Source organism: Oncorhynchus tshawytscha, linkage group LG06, assembly GCF_018296145.1.
Source record: "Oncorhynchus tshawytscha isolate Ot180627B linkage group LG06, Otsh_v2.0, whole genome shotgun sequence".
NCBI classification, from domain to species: Eukaryota; Metazoa; Chordata; class Actinopteri; order Salmoniformes; family Salmonidae; genus Oncorhynchus; species Oncorhynchus tshawytscha.
The window spans coordinates 33,949,100-33,963,467 of NC_056434.1; the positions used below are offsets into that span (position 1 = coordinate 33,949,100).

The 14,368-nt window shown below is 47.9% G+C and overlaps 1 protein-coding gene across 3 annotated transcripts; it reads right to left on the minus strand.

Annotated features, from left to right (window-relative positions):
* Positions 1–1,305: 1,305 nt before the first annotated feature.
* Positions 1,306–8,696, minus strand: LOC112252465 (MOB kinase activator 2). Of its 3 annotated transcripts, none has more exons than XM_024423702.2 (6): positions 8,551–8,696; positions 8,320–8,450; positions 3,017–3,162; positions 2,565–2,661; positions 2,346–2,470; positions 1,306–2,110 (listed from the first exon to the last, which is right to left on the minus strand). In XM_024423702.2, exons 2-6 carry the CDS (start codon positions 8,391–8,393, stop codon positions 1,866–1,868), a joined length of 687 nt encoding a protein of 228 aa, XP_024279470.1. In that variant the 5' UTR covers positions 8,394–8,450; positions 8,551–8,696; the 3' UTR covers positions 1,306–1,865. The 3 variants fall into 3 exon arrangements, with proteins under 3 accessions (XP_024279470.1, XP_042179143.1, XP_024279469.1); XM_042323209.1 differs by adding an exon at positions 6,049–6,230 and having other exon boundaries at positions 8,320–8,683; XM_024423701.2 differs by having other exon boundaries at positions 8,320–8,681.
* Between the last annotated feature and the right edge of the window lie 5,672 nt (positions 8,697–14,368).

The following is a 14,368-nucleotide window of genomic DNA, read 5'->3' on the forward strand; positions in this document are numbered from 1 at the left end:
GTACATAAAGCTGGTGGAATTAAGTCAAGGTCAGAATACGCATATCCGTAGACACTTCTGCCATCTCCAACCCAAACGAATCGCTGGCAGGTACATCCATTTCCCCATGCTTAAGTTCAAGGTCAGAATGGGCACAGACAGGAAAGTGCATGAAAAAGGGATTAAGTTCCTTTTATGTGCGCATATCTTGGTTCTGAATTGCCCCTTTTAAAGACGTGTATGTTCGTGTAACTTTTAAAGACGTGTATGTTCGTGTAACTTTTAAAGACGTGTATGTTCGTGTAACTTTTTTATCACTCAAATAGGCCTACAGTTTTACTTAATTTTTTCACCATGACCCTTCATATACTCTCTTAGCTACTGGTCTCAAACTTGTAAAACACATAATAAAATAAATCACTACACGGTACAAGAAAAGTGACATCCATGATGTTCTGGGTCAATTTGACCCGCAATTTGACCTTAGTCTATATAACTTTTGAACGGTGTGTCCTAGAAATAAGCTTTCTGCACAGGAATGATATCCCTATGATACTCAGACGCTGAACAACACTGATCTGGAGTCAAATTGACCTGCAATTTGACTCTTGAACTTTCTGTAAAACACATAATAAAAATAAATAAAATAAATCACTACATGGTACAAGAAAAGTGACATCCATGATGTTCTGGGTCAATTTGACCCCCACAATTTGACCTTGACCTTAGTCTATATAACTTTTGACTGGAGTGTCCTAGAAACAAACTGCACAGGAATGGTGCAACCACGCCGACCACATAGATATGAGAATGATTTCCCTATGATGTTCAGAGGCTGAGCAACACTGATCTGAATTTCAGCTAAAACTGAGTTTTGACAAATGTTGACTTAAAACGTTGGATCACGGACGATCTGACGGATTTAAGACTTTGACATGCATCAAACATTTGGCTCTATTGAAAGGTTGGGGCTATTCACCCATGGAAAAGAGCATCTGAAAGAAGACATTCTCAGCAACATTTAAGGGAAACTGTGCTTTCTGTGACTGTACATACTGTATTAACCTGGAACATAACTTGTGTGTAGGGTTTCCTGTATTAAGTCTCGCTATTGTTATTTTACTGCTGCTCTTTAATTACTTGTTAATTTTATTTCTTATTCTTATCCATTTTTTAAATATTTTTTAAAAACTGCATTGTTAGTTAGGGATTCATAAGTAAGCATTTCACTGTAAGGTCTACACCTGTTGTATTCGGTGCAAGTGACTAAAATTTGATTTGAAGGAGAGCATAATAGTTGACCTACAGTATACATGACCGTTGAAATTCATTTGACCTCAGTTTAATAACATACAAGAACATCATCTTCATAACATATATTATCTATTATACATATCACATGCAAAAGCATAAAGAGCAACACACATCCTCTTCTTACATAACCCTTTCCTGCAGTCAAACAACCTAGTGGCCTCGTTGGTAGAATGTTATTCATATTTTTTTATTATTAATAAACATGATTTTTTTTAAATGCAGAAAATCTATGTCAAACAGTTTCGTTATATTTCAGTCTTCTGTGATGTACAGTATATAAAGTCTATTGGGATGTAAATGCAAAATGTAATACATTTCAACTCTATATCTGACATGGTACAGGTGTCTTCTTTTTTTTAAGCCCATGTGTGAGTTGTATATTTTTGTTTCAAAGTAAATTTTCTTAAGACTACCAAGTGACCCTGATTTAGCCCACTGCATTAAAAGGTTATCTCACAGTTTATACAACAGAGTCGCTGAGTCTGTCTCTCTAAATTCATTGAAGCTGTGTGTGTATGTGTACATACATGCGTGCGTGCGTGTACATCTGTGAAGTTACATTTGTGTGTGTGTCAGGTGAGGCTGTACTGTCCCAGAGCAATGATCAGGTCCTGTAGAGGTTGTGTGTGTTCTGCTTCCAGCAGGTCGTGTTGAAGGCTGAAGTGTGTGAGGTGTATGAACAACGTGTTGAGGTGGGGGTGTAGTCCCAGAACCAGGGCCTCTCTGTAGTGACTCCAGTAGATATGAGCCAGAACACGGAACAACAGCAGAAACACCTTCTTGACCAAGAAAACAAAGCCTGCTGGGAACACTGACCCTGGTGAAATGAGATGGATAGGATGTAGAGAGGTGTTGGGGATAAGACAGGGAAGGGAAATAGTGAGGAGGCAGAGGATGATGTGTAAGGTAGTGGGGGAGTGGGAATGAAAGGGGAGAAGGGTTGAGTATTTTATTGACTGATAGATCAGTTGGTTTGTTATGTTGTAGTCATTGGTTGATGATCAGTAGGGCAGTGAATGTATGCAGCACACACACACTGTGTGCGTGCGTACCTGCTCTGGTGGGGAAGACGTCTTCATCTGTCAGTAGGTCTTGGATGTAGGACATGGTGTAGTCAAAGTAGAGAGGAGCGGAACACCTCAACTTCTTCCCCTGATCGTCTGTCCATGTATACACTCTACACACAGACACATTGAGGGAGCAGAAGGGTATGTCTGCATGAGTGTGAATATTAACGTACGTACGCGTGTGTGTGTTTGAGTGTGACTTACATGTTATTTGGTCCGCAGGCTGTAGGACAGGTGGTAGGAGTACATAACTCAGAAAGGGTACTGGAGAACAGGTTAATATGCTTAAAGAACGCTACCGCTGGAGAGGGGGAGAGAGAAACAGTTTAGGTTATAGTAATGCAATATTGGGATTAGGGATATACAAAATTAACCCCAACTCTTTTGGCATAACCCTAAAGTAACCGTATCTTCAGGTCTACATCCTGGTTCAACCCTAGCTTCATGTCTACATCCCGGTTCAACCATAACCTCAACCACAACTCTAATCTTGGCATAACCCTAACTCACTTTATGTTTAACCCTAACCCTAACACTCCCAAATAGGGCTCCCATTTCTGAATTGTGTGTGTGTGTGTGTGTGTGTGTGTGTGTGTGTGTGTGTGTGTGTGTGTGTGTGTGTGTGTGTGTGTGTGTGTGTGTGTGTATATACTGACTGTTGCTGGCGAGCCACTCAGCCTGGTCCAGTCCGGGTGGCAGGGCGGTGAGGGCGGTCATGTCGGTGTGTGTGATCCTCTCAGAGACATACTGCTGCTGCAGATAGGGACGCTCCTCCAACTCCAGCTCATTGTTATTATCTCCCCTAAACAATACAACACACACAGTTAAAGTGTGAGTCTGTCTGTCAGTATTTAAGTGTCCATGTTTCACTGCTCCAGCTGCAGTCATCAGATTGCATCGTTTGCAGTCTGGACTATATGGTTTACTATATGCTCACACACACAGCTGTTGCTGCAGTCTTTTCCCAGGTAGCACATAACATTCTGAAAACCAATTGTGTTTGTCTTGTTATTCTGGAAAATAACTCCAATTGACTCTCAACTAATTCATACCTTCAGGTTAATACATTTACCACTATATTATTCTAATTGTAGTCTTATAGAGTTATTACTAAAATAACTCATAAATCAGGTCTTCTTAGAAAACCAGTTGGTCCAATAACTAGACTGGTGCCCTGCTAATCATTTCAAAGTAATAAGTGTACACACTACCTTACAGTATGTATTAACTAATTTGTTAGTACAATTAACTGTTTCAGAAAAATCCACAATATTTAGGAGTGACCAAGCTATACGATTTCTATGATTCATATTTGGTTGTACACTCCCATTTCATTGGTAATAATAGATTTTTGACCCCATTCTGTCACTTCTTTGTTCCTTATTCAGGCAGAAAGGGTGTAATCTCACAGAGAAATGCTGTGATGTGTTGGCTTCAGTTCTCAGCTCAAACTCCTCTAATCTAGGAGAGAGCTGGACCTGAGTGATACTAAACTGCAGGATGCAGGACTGGAGCTGCTCTCTGCTCAACTGGGGAATCCACACTATAAACCGAAGACACTGAAGTAATGACATCGCTCAAATATGCCATTAAAACTCCATTTGTTAGAAAATATAAATTGATCCTTCATGTAGAGGTGAGATGGAAATGTTTTTCTCCCATTGCAGCTCTGAGGTCAAATCTCTCACACCTGATAGAGCTGGATCTGAGTAACAATGAACTGCAGGATTTAGGAGTACAGCTGCTCTCTGGAGGACAAGGGAGTCCACACTGTAAACTGGAGGTTTTGAGGTGAGATATATCATACAGAACTTTGGGCATATTCTATCTCAGCCAGTGTGTGTCAGCGAGTGTGAATATATACATACTGAAATACACATTCGGTATATATTCATGCATGTTGTAGTACAATGTTTCTTAGAGCTTGGTGAGAGCATGGTTATCCTATGGTTATTTTGCATACAACCTTCCCACAACTTTCTGGGAATGGTGCAGGATAGTCACTTGGTTGGGAACATTCTCAGCACATTTAAGGAATTTGACAAAAAAATCATTTTTGTGGTTATTTCATTACTTTAACCTTAAAGTTTAAACATGGTTAGATTTGTCAATTTTGTAACGTTCAAGGAACGTTCTCCAACTGGTTTGACATTGGGGAATGTTCTCCAATAGTTCAGAGAACATTAAGAAACAACTTTCTTCTGTGGGAATTTCAGTACTTCAGCATACCGTTTCCTACAGGTTTCCTCATAGTTCTATTTGGTTTTTGTTACATAAAACCCACAAAACATTAGTAACGTTCAAAGAATGTTCTAAGAACATTATTAAAAAATAGATACATTCCGTCTCAGCGTCAACAAAACTTTGTCTATTCTCTATCTTGTTCAGGTGTATTGGCCGCACTTTGAAATGGGGTCTGTTTGAATAGACTAAAATGAATAAAGAAAGCTTTGAATGAATAGAAAAATGAAAAATAAAAACACCATCACCATCCCGGTGGTGCAGTGGACTAGTTCAAAGGATAGAGAATAGAAGATCATAAGTGCGAATCTCACTGACACCGTGCCACAATAAAATGCCTAAGCAAATTCATTTCAATGTCCTCCTATCTGTGTTCAAAACAGTTAACCTAAGCTAGCAGTGTTATTAAAAGTAATTTAAAAACGTTCAAATAACCAATCATTTCCATTCTCAGAATGTTCATAAAACAATCTCAGAACCTCCCTGCAAACTAAAAAATGTACTCCCAGAACAAGCAACATTTTCACTCCCATTCTTAAAACGTTTTTTTTTAAAACATTGTTTTACCGGCCAGGAAGATCCGTTACCAGACCAGTGGGAAACCAAAAACGTTTTCTGTCACAACTTCCAAGGACCTTCAGTGACCAAAAATATAAACGCATGTAAAGTACCGTGACCAAAAATATAAACACATGTAAAGTGTTGGTCCCATGTTTCATGAGCTGAAATAGAAGATCCCAGAAATGTTCCATACGCACAAAAACCTTATTTCTCTCAAATGTTGTGCACAAATTTGTTCACACCCGTTAGTGAGCTTTTCTCCTTTTCCACAATAATCCATCCACCTGACAGGTGTGGCATATCAAGAAACTGATTAAACAGATGCACCTTGTGCTGGGGACGCTACAAGGCCACTCTAAAATGTGTAGTTTTATCACAACACAATGCCCATAGATGTCTCAAGTTTTGAGGGAGGGTGCAATTGGCATGCTGACTGCAGGAATGTCCACCAGAACTGTTGGCAGACAATTTTATGTTAATTTCTCTACCATAAGCCACCTCCAACGTCTTTTTAGAGAATTTGGCAGTATGTCCAACCGGCCTCACAACTGCAGACCACGTGTAACCACGCCAGCCCAGGACTTTCACATCTGACTTTCCCCACTTCGGGATCATCTGAGAGCTGTCACCCAGACAGCTGATGAATCTGTTGGTTTGCACAACCGAAGAATTTCTGCACAAACTGTCAGAAACCATCTCAGGGAATCTCATTTGCGTGCTTGTCGTCCTCACCAGGCTTTTGAGCTGATTGCAGTTCGGCATCATAACCGACTTCAGAGAATGGAAATGATTGTTTATTTGAAGGTTTTTAAATAACTTCCTTAACTTTCACTGAAGATTTAAATTATACTTTTAATTACACTGCTAGCTTAGGTTAAATGCTCACCTTCGATGGCCACTGGCATGCTGGAGAAGTGTGCTCTGCTCTTTCATGGATGAATCCCGGTTTCAACTGCACCGGGCAGATGGCAGACGTCATGGCGTTATGTAGGCGAGCGGTCTGCTGATGTCAACATTGTGAACAGTGCCCCATGGTGGCGGGGGTGTTATGGTATGGACAGGCATAAGCTACGGACAACGAACACAATTGTATTTTATCGATAACAATTTCAATGCACAGAGATACCGTGATGAGATCCTGAGGCCCATTGTCGTGCTATTCATCTGCCGCTATCACCTCATGTTTCAGCATGATAATACACTGCCTCATGTCGCAAGGATCTGGACACAATTCCTGGAAGCTGAAAATGTCCCAGTTCAGACATGTCACCCATTAAGCATGTTTAGGATGCTCTGGATCAACGTATACGACAGTGTGTTCCAGTTCCTGCCAATATCCAGTCCAACATTCCACAAGCCTGATCAACTCTATGCGAAGGAGATGTGTCGCGCTGCATGAGGCAGATACTGACTGGGTTTCTGATCCACACCCATACCTTTTTTTTTAAAGGTATCTGTGACCAACAGATGCAGATCTGTATTCCCAGTCATGTGAAATGCACAGATTAGGGCCTAATCAATTCATGTAAATTGACTGATTTCCTCATATGAACTGTAACTCAGTAAAACCTTTGAAATAGGTGCATGCTGCGTTTATATTTTAGTTCAGTGTAAATATGCTAGCTTGGTTATCTCCGGTGCTCATGGGTGCTAAAGCGATTTAATTATGCACCTGTGTAATGAGGTTAAAGAGCTGTGTGTCTGGTCGTTATGGAAGCATCTGTTCAGCTTAACAAATCAGAGATGAGGAGGGGCGGGCTGAGGAGATGATAAAGTGAGAGGGGTAATACTTTGTTATAATGCATTATAACCACAGACACATTAAATGTATTGTGATATTGGTCAATGTCTCTGTCCTTGAGAGTCTAAACCAGGGACTGGAGCCAGAGAGAGATTTGACTTCATGCAAAGAAGGTCCATGTTTTCCACTGTACTACACTACACTGTCAATGTTTTCCACTGACTATATCAACACACAGCCAGTGAAGTGAAAGCAACGAAAATACTTTCAACCTTGATATCTGTGTGTGTATTTGAGAATGTGTGTGTGTGTGACCTTGTTACACTGATAACAGACACATTCTGTTCTCTATGAGGAGTTTCAGTCCCTGCTGGGGTTGCCTTGGTGTGTGTCCTATTGGCAAAACAGCATGGCCTTTGTCCACAGGAGAAAGAGAGAGACAGAGAGCAAGTGAACGATGACAGAGGGAGGTTAGGGTTAAAGGGTAAGGGCAAGACAAAGTATGTAGGAATCTTCAGAATGGCTTTTAAACAGCATCTGGGGATGGTGCAGACAGAAGGAAGGTCACATTGGGAATCAATATAGTGAATTAGCGGTGAACACAGCGATCAGGCTGGTTTTACCACGCTGAGGGAACTGTCAACTAAACTTCCTCCCTATTCTACTCTACACAATTGCCCCTTTATTTAGACTACCCTCTCTACCAACCACCTGTACATACACGTACGCACACACACGTACACACACACACACGCACACGCACACGCACACACACACACACGAATCCAAAGTAGGTGGTGTGTTTATAGGTAAACAGAATCCACTGTGAGCCTGCCCTGCTCTCTCACTCGTGTGTGTGTGTGTGTGTGTGTGTGTGTGTGTTAACGTTTCACTGCACTCTGTGGACGAAGCAAACAGTAAACCAAGCATAACTGTCTCTGTTCAAAAAGCCATACAAGCAATCTATATATTCATGACATTTTTTAAAGCACACACCATCTCTTCTTAAACACTTTTTGAACCACAATCCCATCATTCCTGCTTTTTGCCTCAGAAAAGGAATCTATATCCCCGTTGATGTTATCAGACAAATATGTGCCACACACACACACACACACACACACACACACACACACACTCACACACTCTCACACACACACACACGTCCTTATAAAGAGAACATTCCTCAGTTTACCATGTCCAGCAGCCGTCTCTCTTTTTCCCAGTCCCTACGTCTCTCGCTCTATCCCCAATTTTCTCTCTCCACCTCAGTTCAGATCTTTTGAGTTCTAACTAACTGTTCAACCTACTGCCAGCCCTACTCACAAACCCAGTCTAATCTGAACTAGCATAGAATAATGAGAGGGAAGGGGGGGAATGGATCGATTGAGAGAGAGGAAGTGGAGAGATACTTACAGTTTGTTGACGTCAGAGGGCTGGGGTACTATTTGTGTATCCGCAGCAGAGGGGTGACTCTGGCAGCCCCCCATGGCTGGGAGCTAAGACCTCGGAGTAGCCAGCGACAACCCTTTCCATCCGGGGCCGGGCTGTTACACACACAACATAACACACTCACACATGCTCTCACAGTCACTCATACAAAACACACTAACGTAGGCACACTATACTACACACTAACACACAGACCTCCTCCAGCAAAGTTCCAAATATGAATTATATTCCACAAGTGTAAAATCCACTGTGTACAGAAAAGTCCTCTTCTCCCTCCTCGTGTTAGTGTGTGTCTGTTCTTTGTCTGTGTCCCACGCCCCTAGACTCCTCCTCTGTGAGGTGGACAGGCAGGTTTCTCCACAAACATATTTACTGAGCCAAGAGCTCTCTACTCCTCCCCCTCCATCTCTACTCCACCCCTCCCTCCATCTCCCTGCACTAGGTAGCCTCGTGGTTAGAGCGTTGGGCCAGAAACCGAAAGGTTGCTGGATCGAATCCCTGAGCTGACAAGGTAAAAATCTGTCATTCTGCACCTTGAACAAGGCAGTTAACCCACTGTTCCCCGGTAGGCCGTCATTGTAAATAATAATTTGTTCTTAACTGACATGCCTAGTTAAATAAAGATTAAATAAAAAAATCTCTACTCCACCCCCTCCCTCTCTACATCTCTAATCCACCCCCTATCCATCTCTAATCCTTCATCTCTACTCCACCCGCTCTCTATCTCTAATCCACCCCCTCCCTGCCCCTTCATCTCTACTCCACTCTCTCCATCTCTACTCCACCCCACCTCCCTCCATCTCTACTCCACCCCCAATCTCTACTCCACCCCTCGCTCCATCGCTTCTCCACCCCCTCGCTCCCTCCCTCCATCTCTACTCCACCCCCTCCCTCCATCTCTACTCCACCCCCTCCCTCCATCTCTACTCCACCCCCTCCCTCTCTACATCTCTAATCCTCCCCCTATCCATCTCTAATCCTTCATCTCTACTCCACCCGCTCTCTATCTCTAATCCACCCCCTCCCTGCCCCTTCATCTCTACTCCACCCCCTCCCTCCATCTCTACTCCACCCCCCCTCTCTACTCCAACCCCCCCCTCCCTCCCTCCCTCTCTACTCCAACCCCTCACTCCACTCCCTCCATCTCTACTCCACCCCCTCCCTCCATCTCTACTCCACCCCTCCCTCCCCCTATCTCTACTCCACCCCCTCCCTCCATCTCTATTCCACCCTCCCTCCCTCCATCTCTCTCTACTCCACCCCCTCCCTCCATCTCTACTCTACCCCCTCCCTCCATCTCTACTCCACCCCCTCCCTCCATCTCTACTCCACCCCCTCCCTCCATCTCTACTCCACCCCTCCCTCCATCTCTATTCCACCCCCTCCCTCCATCTCTACTCCACCCCCTCCCACCAGCTTTACTCCACCCCCTCACTCCCTCTCTACTCCAACCCCTCACTCCACTCCCTCCATCTCTACTCCACCCCCTCGCTCCATCTCTACTCCACCCCCTCACTCCACTCCCTCCATCTCTACTCCAGCCCCTCCCTCCTTCTCTACTCCACACCCTCCCCCATCTCTACTCCATCCCATCCATCTCTACTCCACCCCCTTCCTCCCCCTCTACTCCAACCCCTCACTCCACTCCCTCCATCTCTACTCCAGCCCCTCCCTCCTTCTCTACTCCACACCCTCCCTCCATCTCTCTACTCCACCCCTCCCTCCTTTCCTCCCTCTACTCCACCCACTCCATCTCTATTCCAACCCTCCCTCCCTCTCTACTCCAACCCCTCCCTCCACACCCTCCAACTCTATTCCACTCCCCCCTCCCTCCATCTCTACTCCACCCCTCCCTCCATCTACTCCAACCCCTCACTCCACTCCCTCCATCTCTACTCCAGCCCCTCCCTCCTTCTCTACTCCACACCCTCCCCCATCTCTACTCCATCCCATCCATCTCTACTCCACCCCCTTCCTCCCCCTCTACTCCAACCCCTCACTCCCCTCCCTCCTTCTCTACTCCACACCTTCCCTCCATCTATCTACTCCACCCCTCCCTCCTTTCCTCCCTCTACTCCACCCACTCCATCTCTATTCCAACCCTCCCTCCCTCTCTACTCCAACCCCTCCCTCCACACCCTCCAACTCTATTCCACTCCCCCTCCCTCCATCTCTACTCCACCCCTCCCTCCATCTACTCCAACCCCTCACTCCACTCCCTCCATCTCTACTCCACCTCCCTCCATCTCTACTCCACACCTCCCTCCCTCTACTCCAATCCCTCACTCCACCTCTACTCCACCCCCTCCCAACCCTCCATCCATCCATCCATCTCTACTCCACCCCTCTCCCTCCATCTCTACTCGAAACCCCTCACCCCCATCTCTACTCCACCTCCTCCCTCCCTCCATCTCTACTCCACCTCCTCCCTCCCTCCATCTCTACTCCACCTCCTCCCTCCCTCCATCTCTACTCCACCCCCTCCCTCCCTCCATCTCTACTCCACCCCTCCCTCCCTCCCTCCCTCTCTACTCCACCCCCTCCCTCCCTCCCTCTCTACTCCACCCCCCTCCCTCCCTCCCTCCCTCTCTACTCCACCCCCTCCCTCCCTCTCTACTCCACCCCCTCCCTCCCTCCCTCTCTACTCCACCCCCTCCCTCTCTCCCTCTCTACTCCACCCCCTCCCTCTCTACTCCACCCCCTCCCTCTTTTCCTCCATCTCTACTCCAACCCCTCCCTCCACCCCCCATCTCTACTCCACCCTCCCATCTCTACTCCACCCCTCCCATCTCTACTCCACCCCCTCCCTCCACCCCCTCCATCTCTACTTCACCCCCTCCATCTCTACTCCACCCCCTCCCTCCCTCCATCTCTACTCCACCCCCATCTCTACTCCACCCCCTCCCTCCCTCCATCTCTACTCCACCCCCTCCCTCCCTCCCTCCATCTCTACTCCAACCCCTCCCTCCCTCCATCTCTACTCCACCCCTCCCTCCCTCTCTACTCCACCCCCTCCCTCCCTCTCTACTCCACCCCCTCCCACCCCTCCCTCCATCTCTACTCCACCCCCTCCCTCCCTCTCTACTCCACCCCTCCCTCCCTCTCTACTCCACCCCTCCCTCCATCTCTACTCCATCCCCTCCCTCCATCTCTACTCCATCCCCTCCCTCCATCTCTACTCCACCCCCTCCCTCCCTCCCTCTCTACTCCACCCCCTCCCTCCCTCTCTACTCCACCCCCTCCCTCCCTCTCTACTCCACCCCCTCCCACCCCTCCCTCCATCTCTACTCCACCCCCTCCCTCCCTCTCTACTCCACCCCTCCCTCCCTCTCTACTCCACCCCTCCCTCCATCTCTACTCCATCCCCTCCCTCCATCTCTACTCCATCCCCTCCCTCCATCTCTACTCCATCCCCTCCCCCATCTCTACTCCATCCACTCCCATCTCTACTCCATCCCCTCCCTCCCATCTACTCCATCCCCTCCATCCATCCATCCCTCTCTACTCCACCCCCTCCCTCCTTTCCTCCCTCTACTCCACCCCCTCCCTCCTTTCCTCCTTCTCTACTCCACCCCCTCCCTCCATCTCTACTCCACCCCCTCCCTCCCTCTCTACTCCACCCCTCCCTCCCTCTCTACTCCACCCCTCCCTCCCTCTCTACTCCACCCCTCCCTCCATCTCTACTCCATCCCCTCCCTCCATCTCTACTCCATCCCCTCCCTCCATCTCTACTCCATCCCCTCCCCCATCTCTACTCCATCCCCTCCCATCTCTACTCCATCCCCTCCCTCCCATCTACTCCATCCCCTCCATCCATCCATCCCTCTCTACTCCACCCCCTCCCTCCTTTCCTCCCTCTCTACTCCACCCCCTCCCTCCTTTCCTCCTTCTCTACTCCACCCCCTCCCTCCATCTCTACTCCACCCCTCCCTCCATCTCTACTCCACCCCTCCCTCCATCTCTACTCCACCCCCTCCCTCCCTCCCTCCCTCCCTACTACACCCCTCCCTCCCTCCATCTCTCCTCCATCTCTCCTCCCTCCCTCCATCTCTACTCCACCCCTCCCTCCCTCCATCTCTACTCCACCCCCTCCCTCCCTCCATCTCTACTCCACCCCTCCATCTCTACTCCCTCCCTCCCTCCATCTCTACTCCCTCCCTCCCTCCCTCCATCTCTACTCCACCCCTCCATCTCTACTCCACCCCTCCCTCCCTCCCTCCCTCCCTCCATCTCTACTCCACCCCCTCCCTCCCTCCATCTCTACTCCACCCCTCCCTCCCTCCATCTCTACTCCACCCCTCCCTCCTTCTCTACTCCAACCCTCCCTCCCTCCATCTCTACTCCACCCCTCCCTCCCTCCATCTCTACTCCACCCCTCCATCTCTAATCCACCCCTTTCTCCTTCTCTACTCCACCCCTCCCTCCCTCCATCTCTACTCCACCCCTCCCTCCCTCCATCTCTACTCCACCCCTCCCTCCTTCTCTACTCCAACCCTCCCTCCCTCCATCTCTACTCCACCCCTCCCTCCCTCCATCTCTACTCCACCCCCCCCTCCCTCCATCTCTAATCCACCCCTCTCTCCTTCTCTACTCCACCCCTCCCTCCATCCATCCCTCTCTACTCCCTCCATCCATCCCTCTACTCCCTCCATCCATCCCTCTCTACTCCACCTCCTCCCTCCATCTCTACTCCCTCCATCCCTCTACTCCATCCCCTCTCTCCATCCACCCCTCTCTCCATCCACCCCTCTCTACTCCCTCCATCCATCCCTCTCTACTCCACCCTCTCCCTCCCTCCCGACTCCACCCCCTCCCTCCTTCTCTACTCCACCCCCTCCCACCCTCCCTCCATCTCTACTCCAACCCCTCCCTACTCCACCCTCCCTCCATCTCTACTCTACCCCCCTCCCTCCATCTCCAACCCCCTACTCCACCCTCCCTCCATCTCTACCCCCCCCCTCCCTCCATCTCCAACCCCCTACTCCACCCTCCCTCCATCTCTACTCTACCCCCCCCTCCCTCCATCTCCAACCCCCTACTCCACCCTCCCTCCATCTCTACTCTACCCCCCTCCCTCCATCTCCAACCCCCTCCCCAACCCCCTCCCTCCAACTCTACCTTCTCTACATCATACCCCTTCCTCTTTAGTCCCCCTCACCTCTCCACACACTCAGTGCTACATATGTGTGCTCACTAAGACCAGTCGCACACAACAGAGCAGAACAAAGCTGAGTGTGAGAAACAGAGAGGAGTAACAGAAAGAGAGACAGGCTATTTGTCTGTTTTAGACAGTGTGTAGTTGTGAGACGGTGTGTGTTTGAGTAGCAGGGACTGTACCGTGTGTCACACTAACTAGAAGTAGTTAGGTTATATTTACCCTTTCTAACCTAAATAATTAGCTCTCCCTCCAACCAGTAACTACAAAGTAGGAACAAGAGAGGGGGGGAGGGGATTATTGTAGATGGTTTGTGTGTGTGTGTGTGACTGCAAATTGAACCCAACCCCTCTACTCACCTGACCTAAAGGTAAACATACTGTATTTGTGTTGGCTGCTGTGTGTGTCATTTCAGCACATGACTCAATGACATTGAGAGCCCAGTGTTGATGGTTGACATATTTATTAGTTTGATATCTGACTTTACAGGCTAGGTTTGACAACAGTAACACACACAATTACATATACAGAAAAGGAACCGCCAGCATCAGAACCCTTTATAAAAGGCCTCTGACTACAGAGAGCACACACACATATGGGTCAGGTGCAGTGTGTGGTGTGGTGTGGTATGGGTCAGATGCAGTGTGGTATGGGTCAGATGCAGTGTGGTATGGGTCAGGTGTAGTGTGTGGTGTGGTATGGGTCAGATGCAGTTTGTGGTGTGGTATGGGTCAGATGCAGTGTGGTATGGGTCAGATGCAGTGTGGTATGGGTCAGGTGCAGTGTGTGGTGTGGTATGGGTCAGATGCAGTGCAGTGTGTGGTGTGGTATGGGTCAGATGCAGTGTGGTATGGGTCA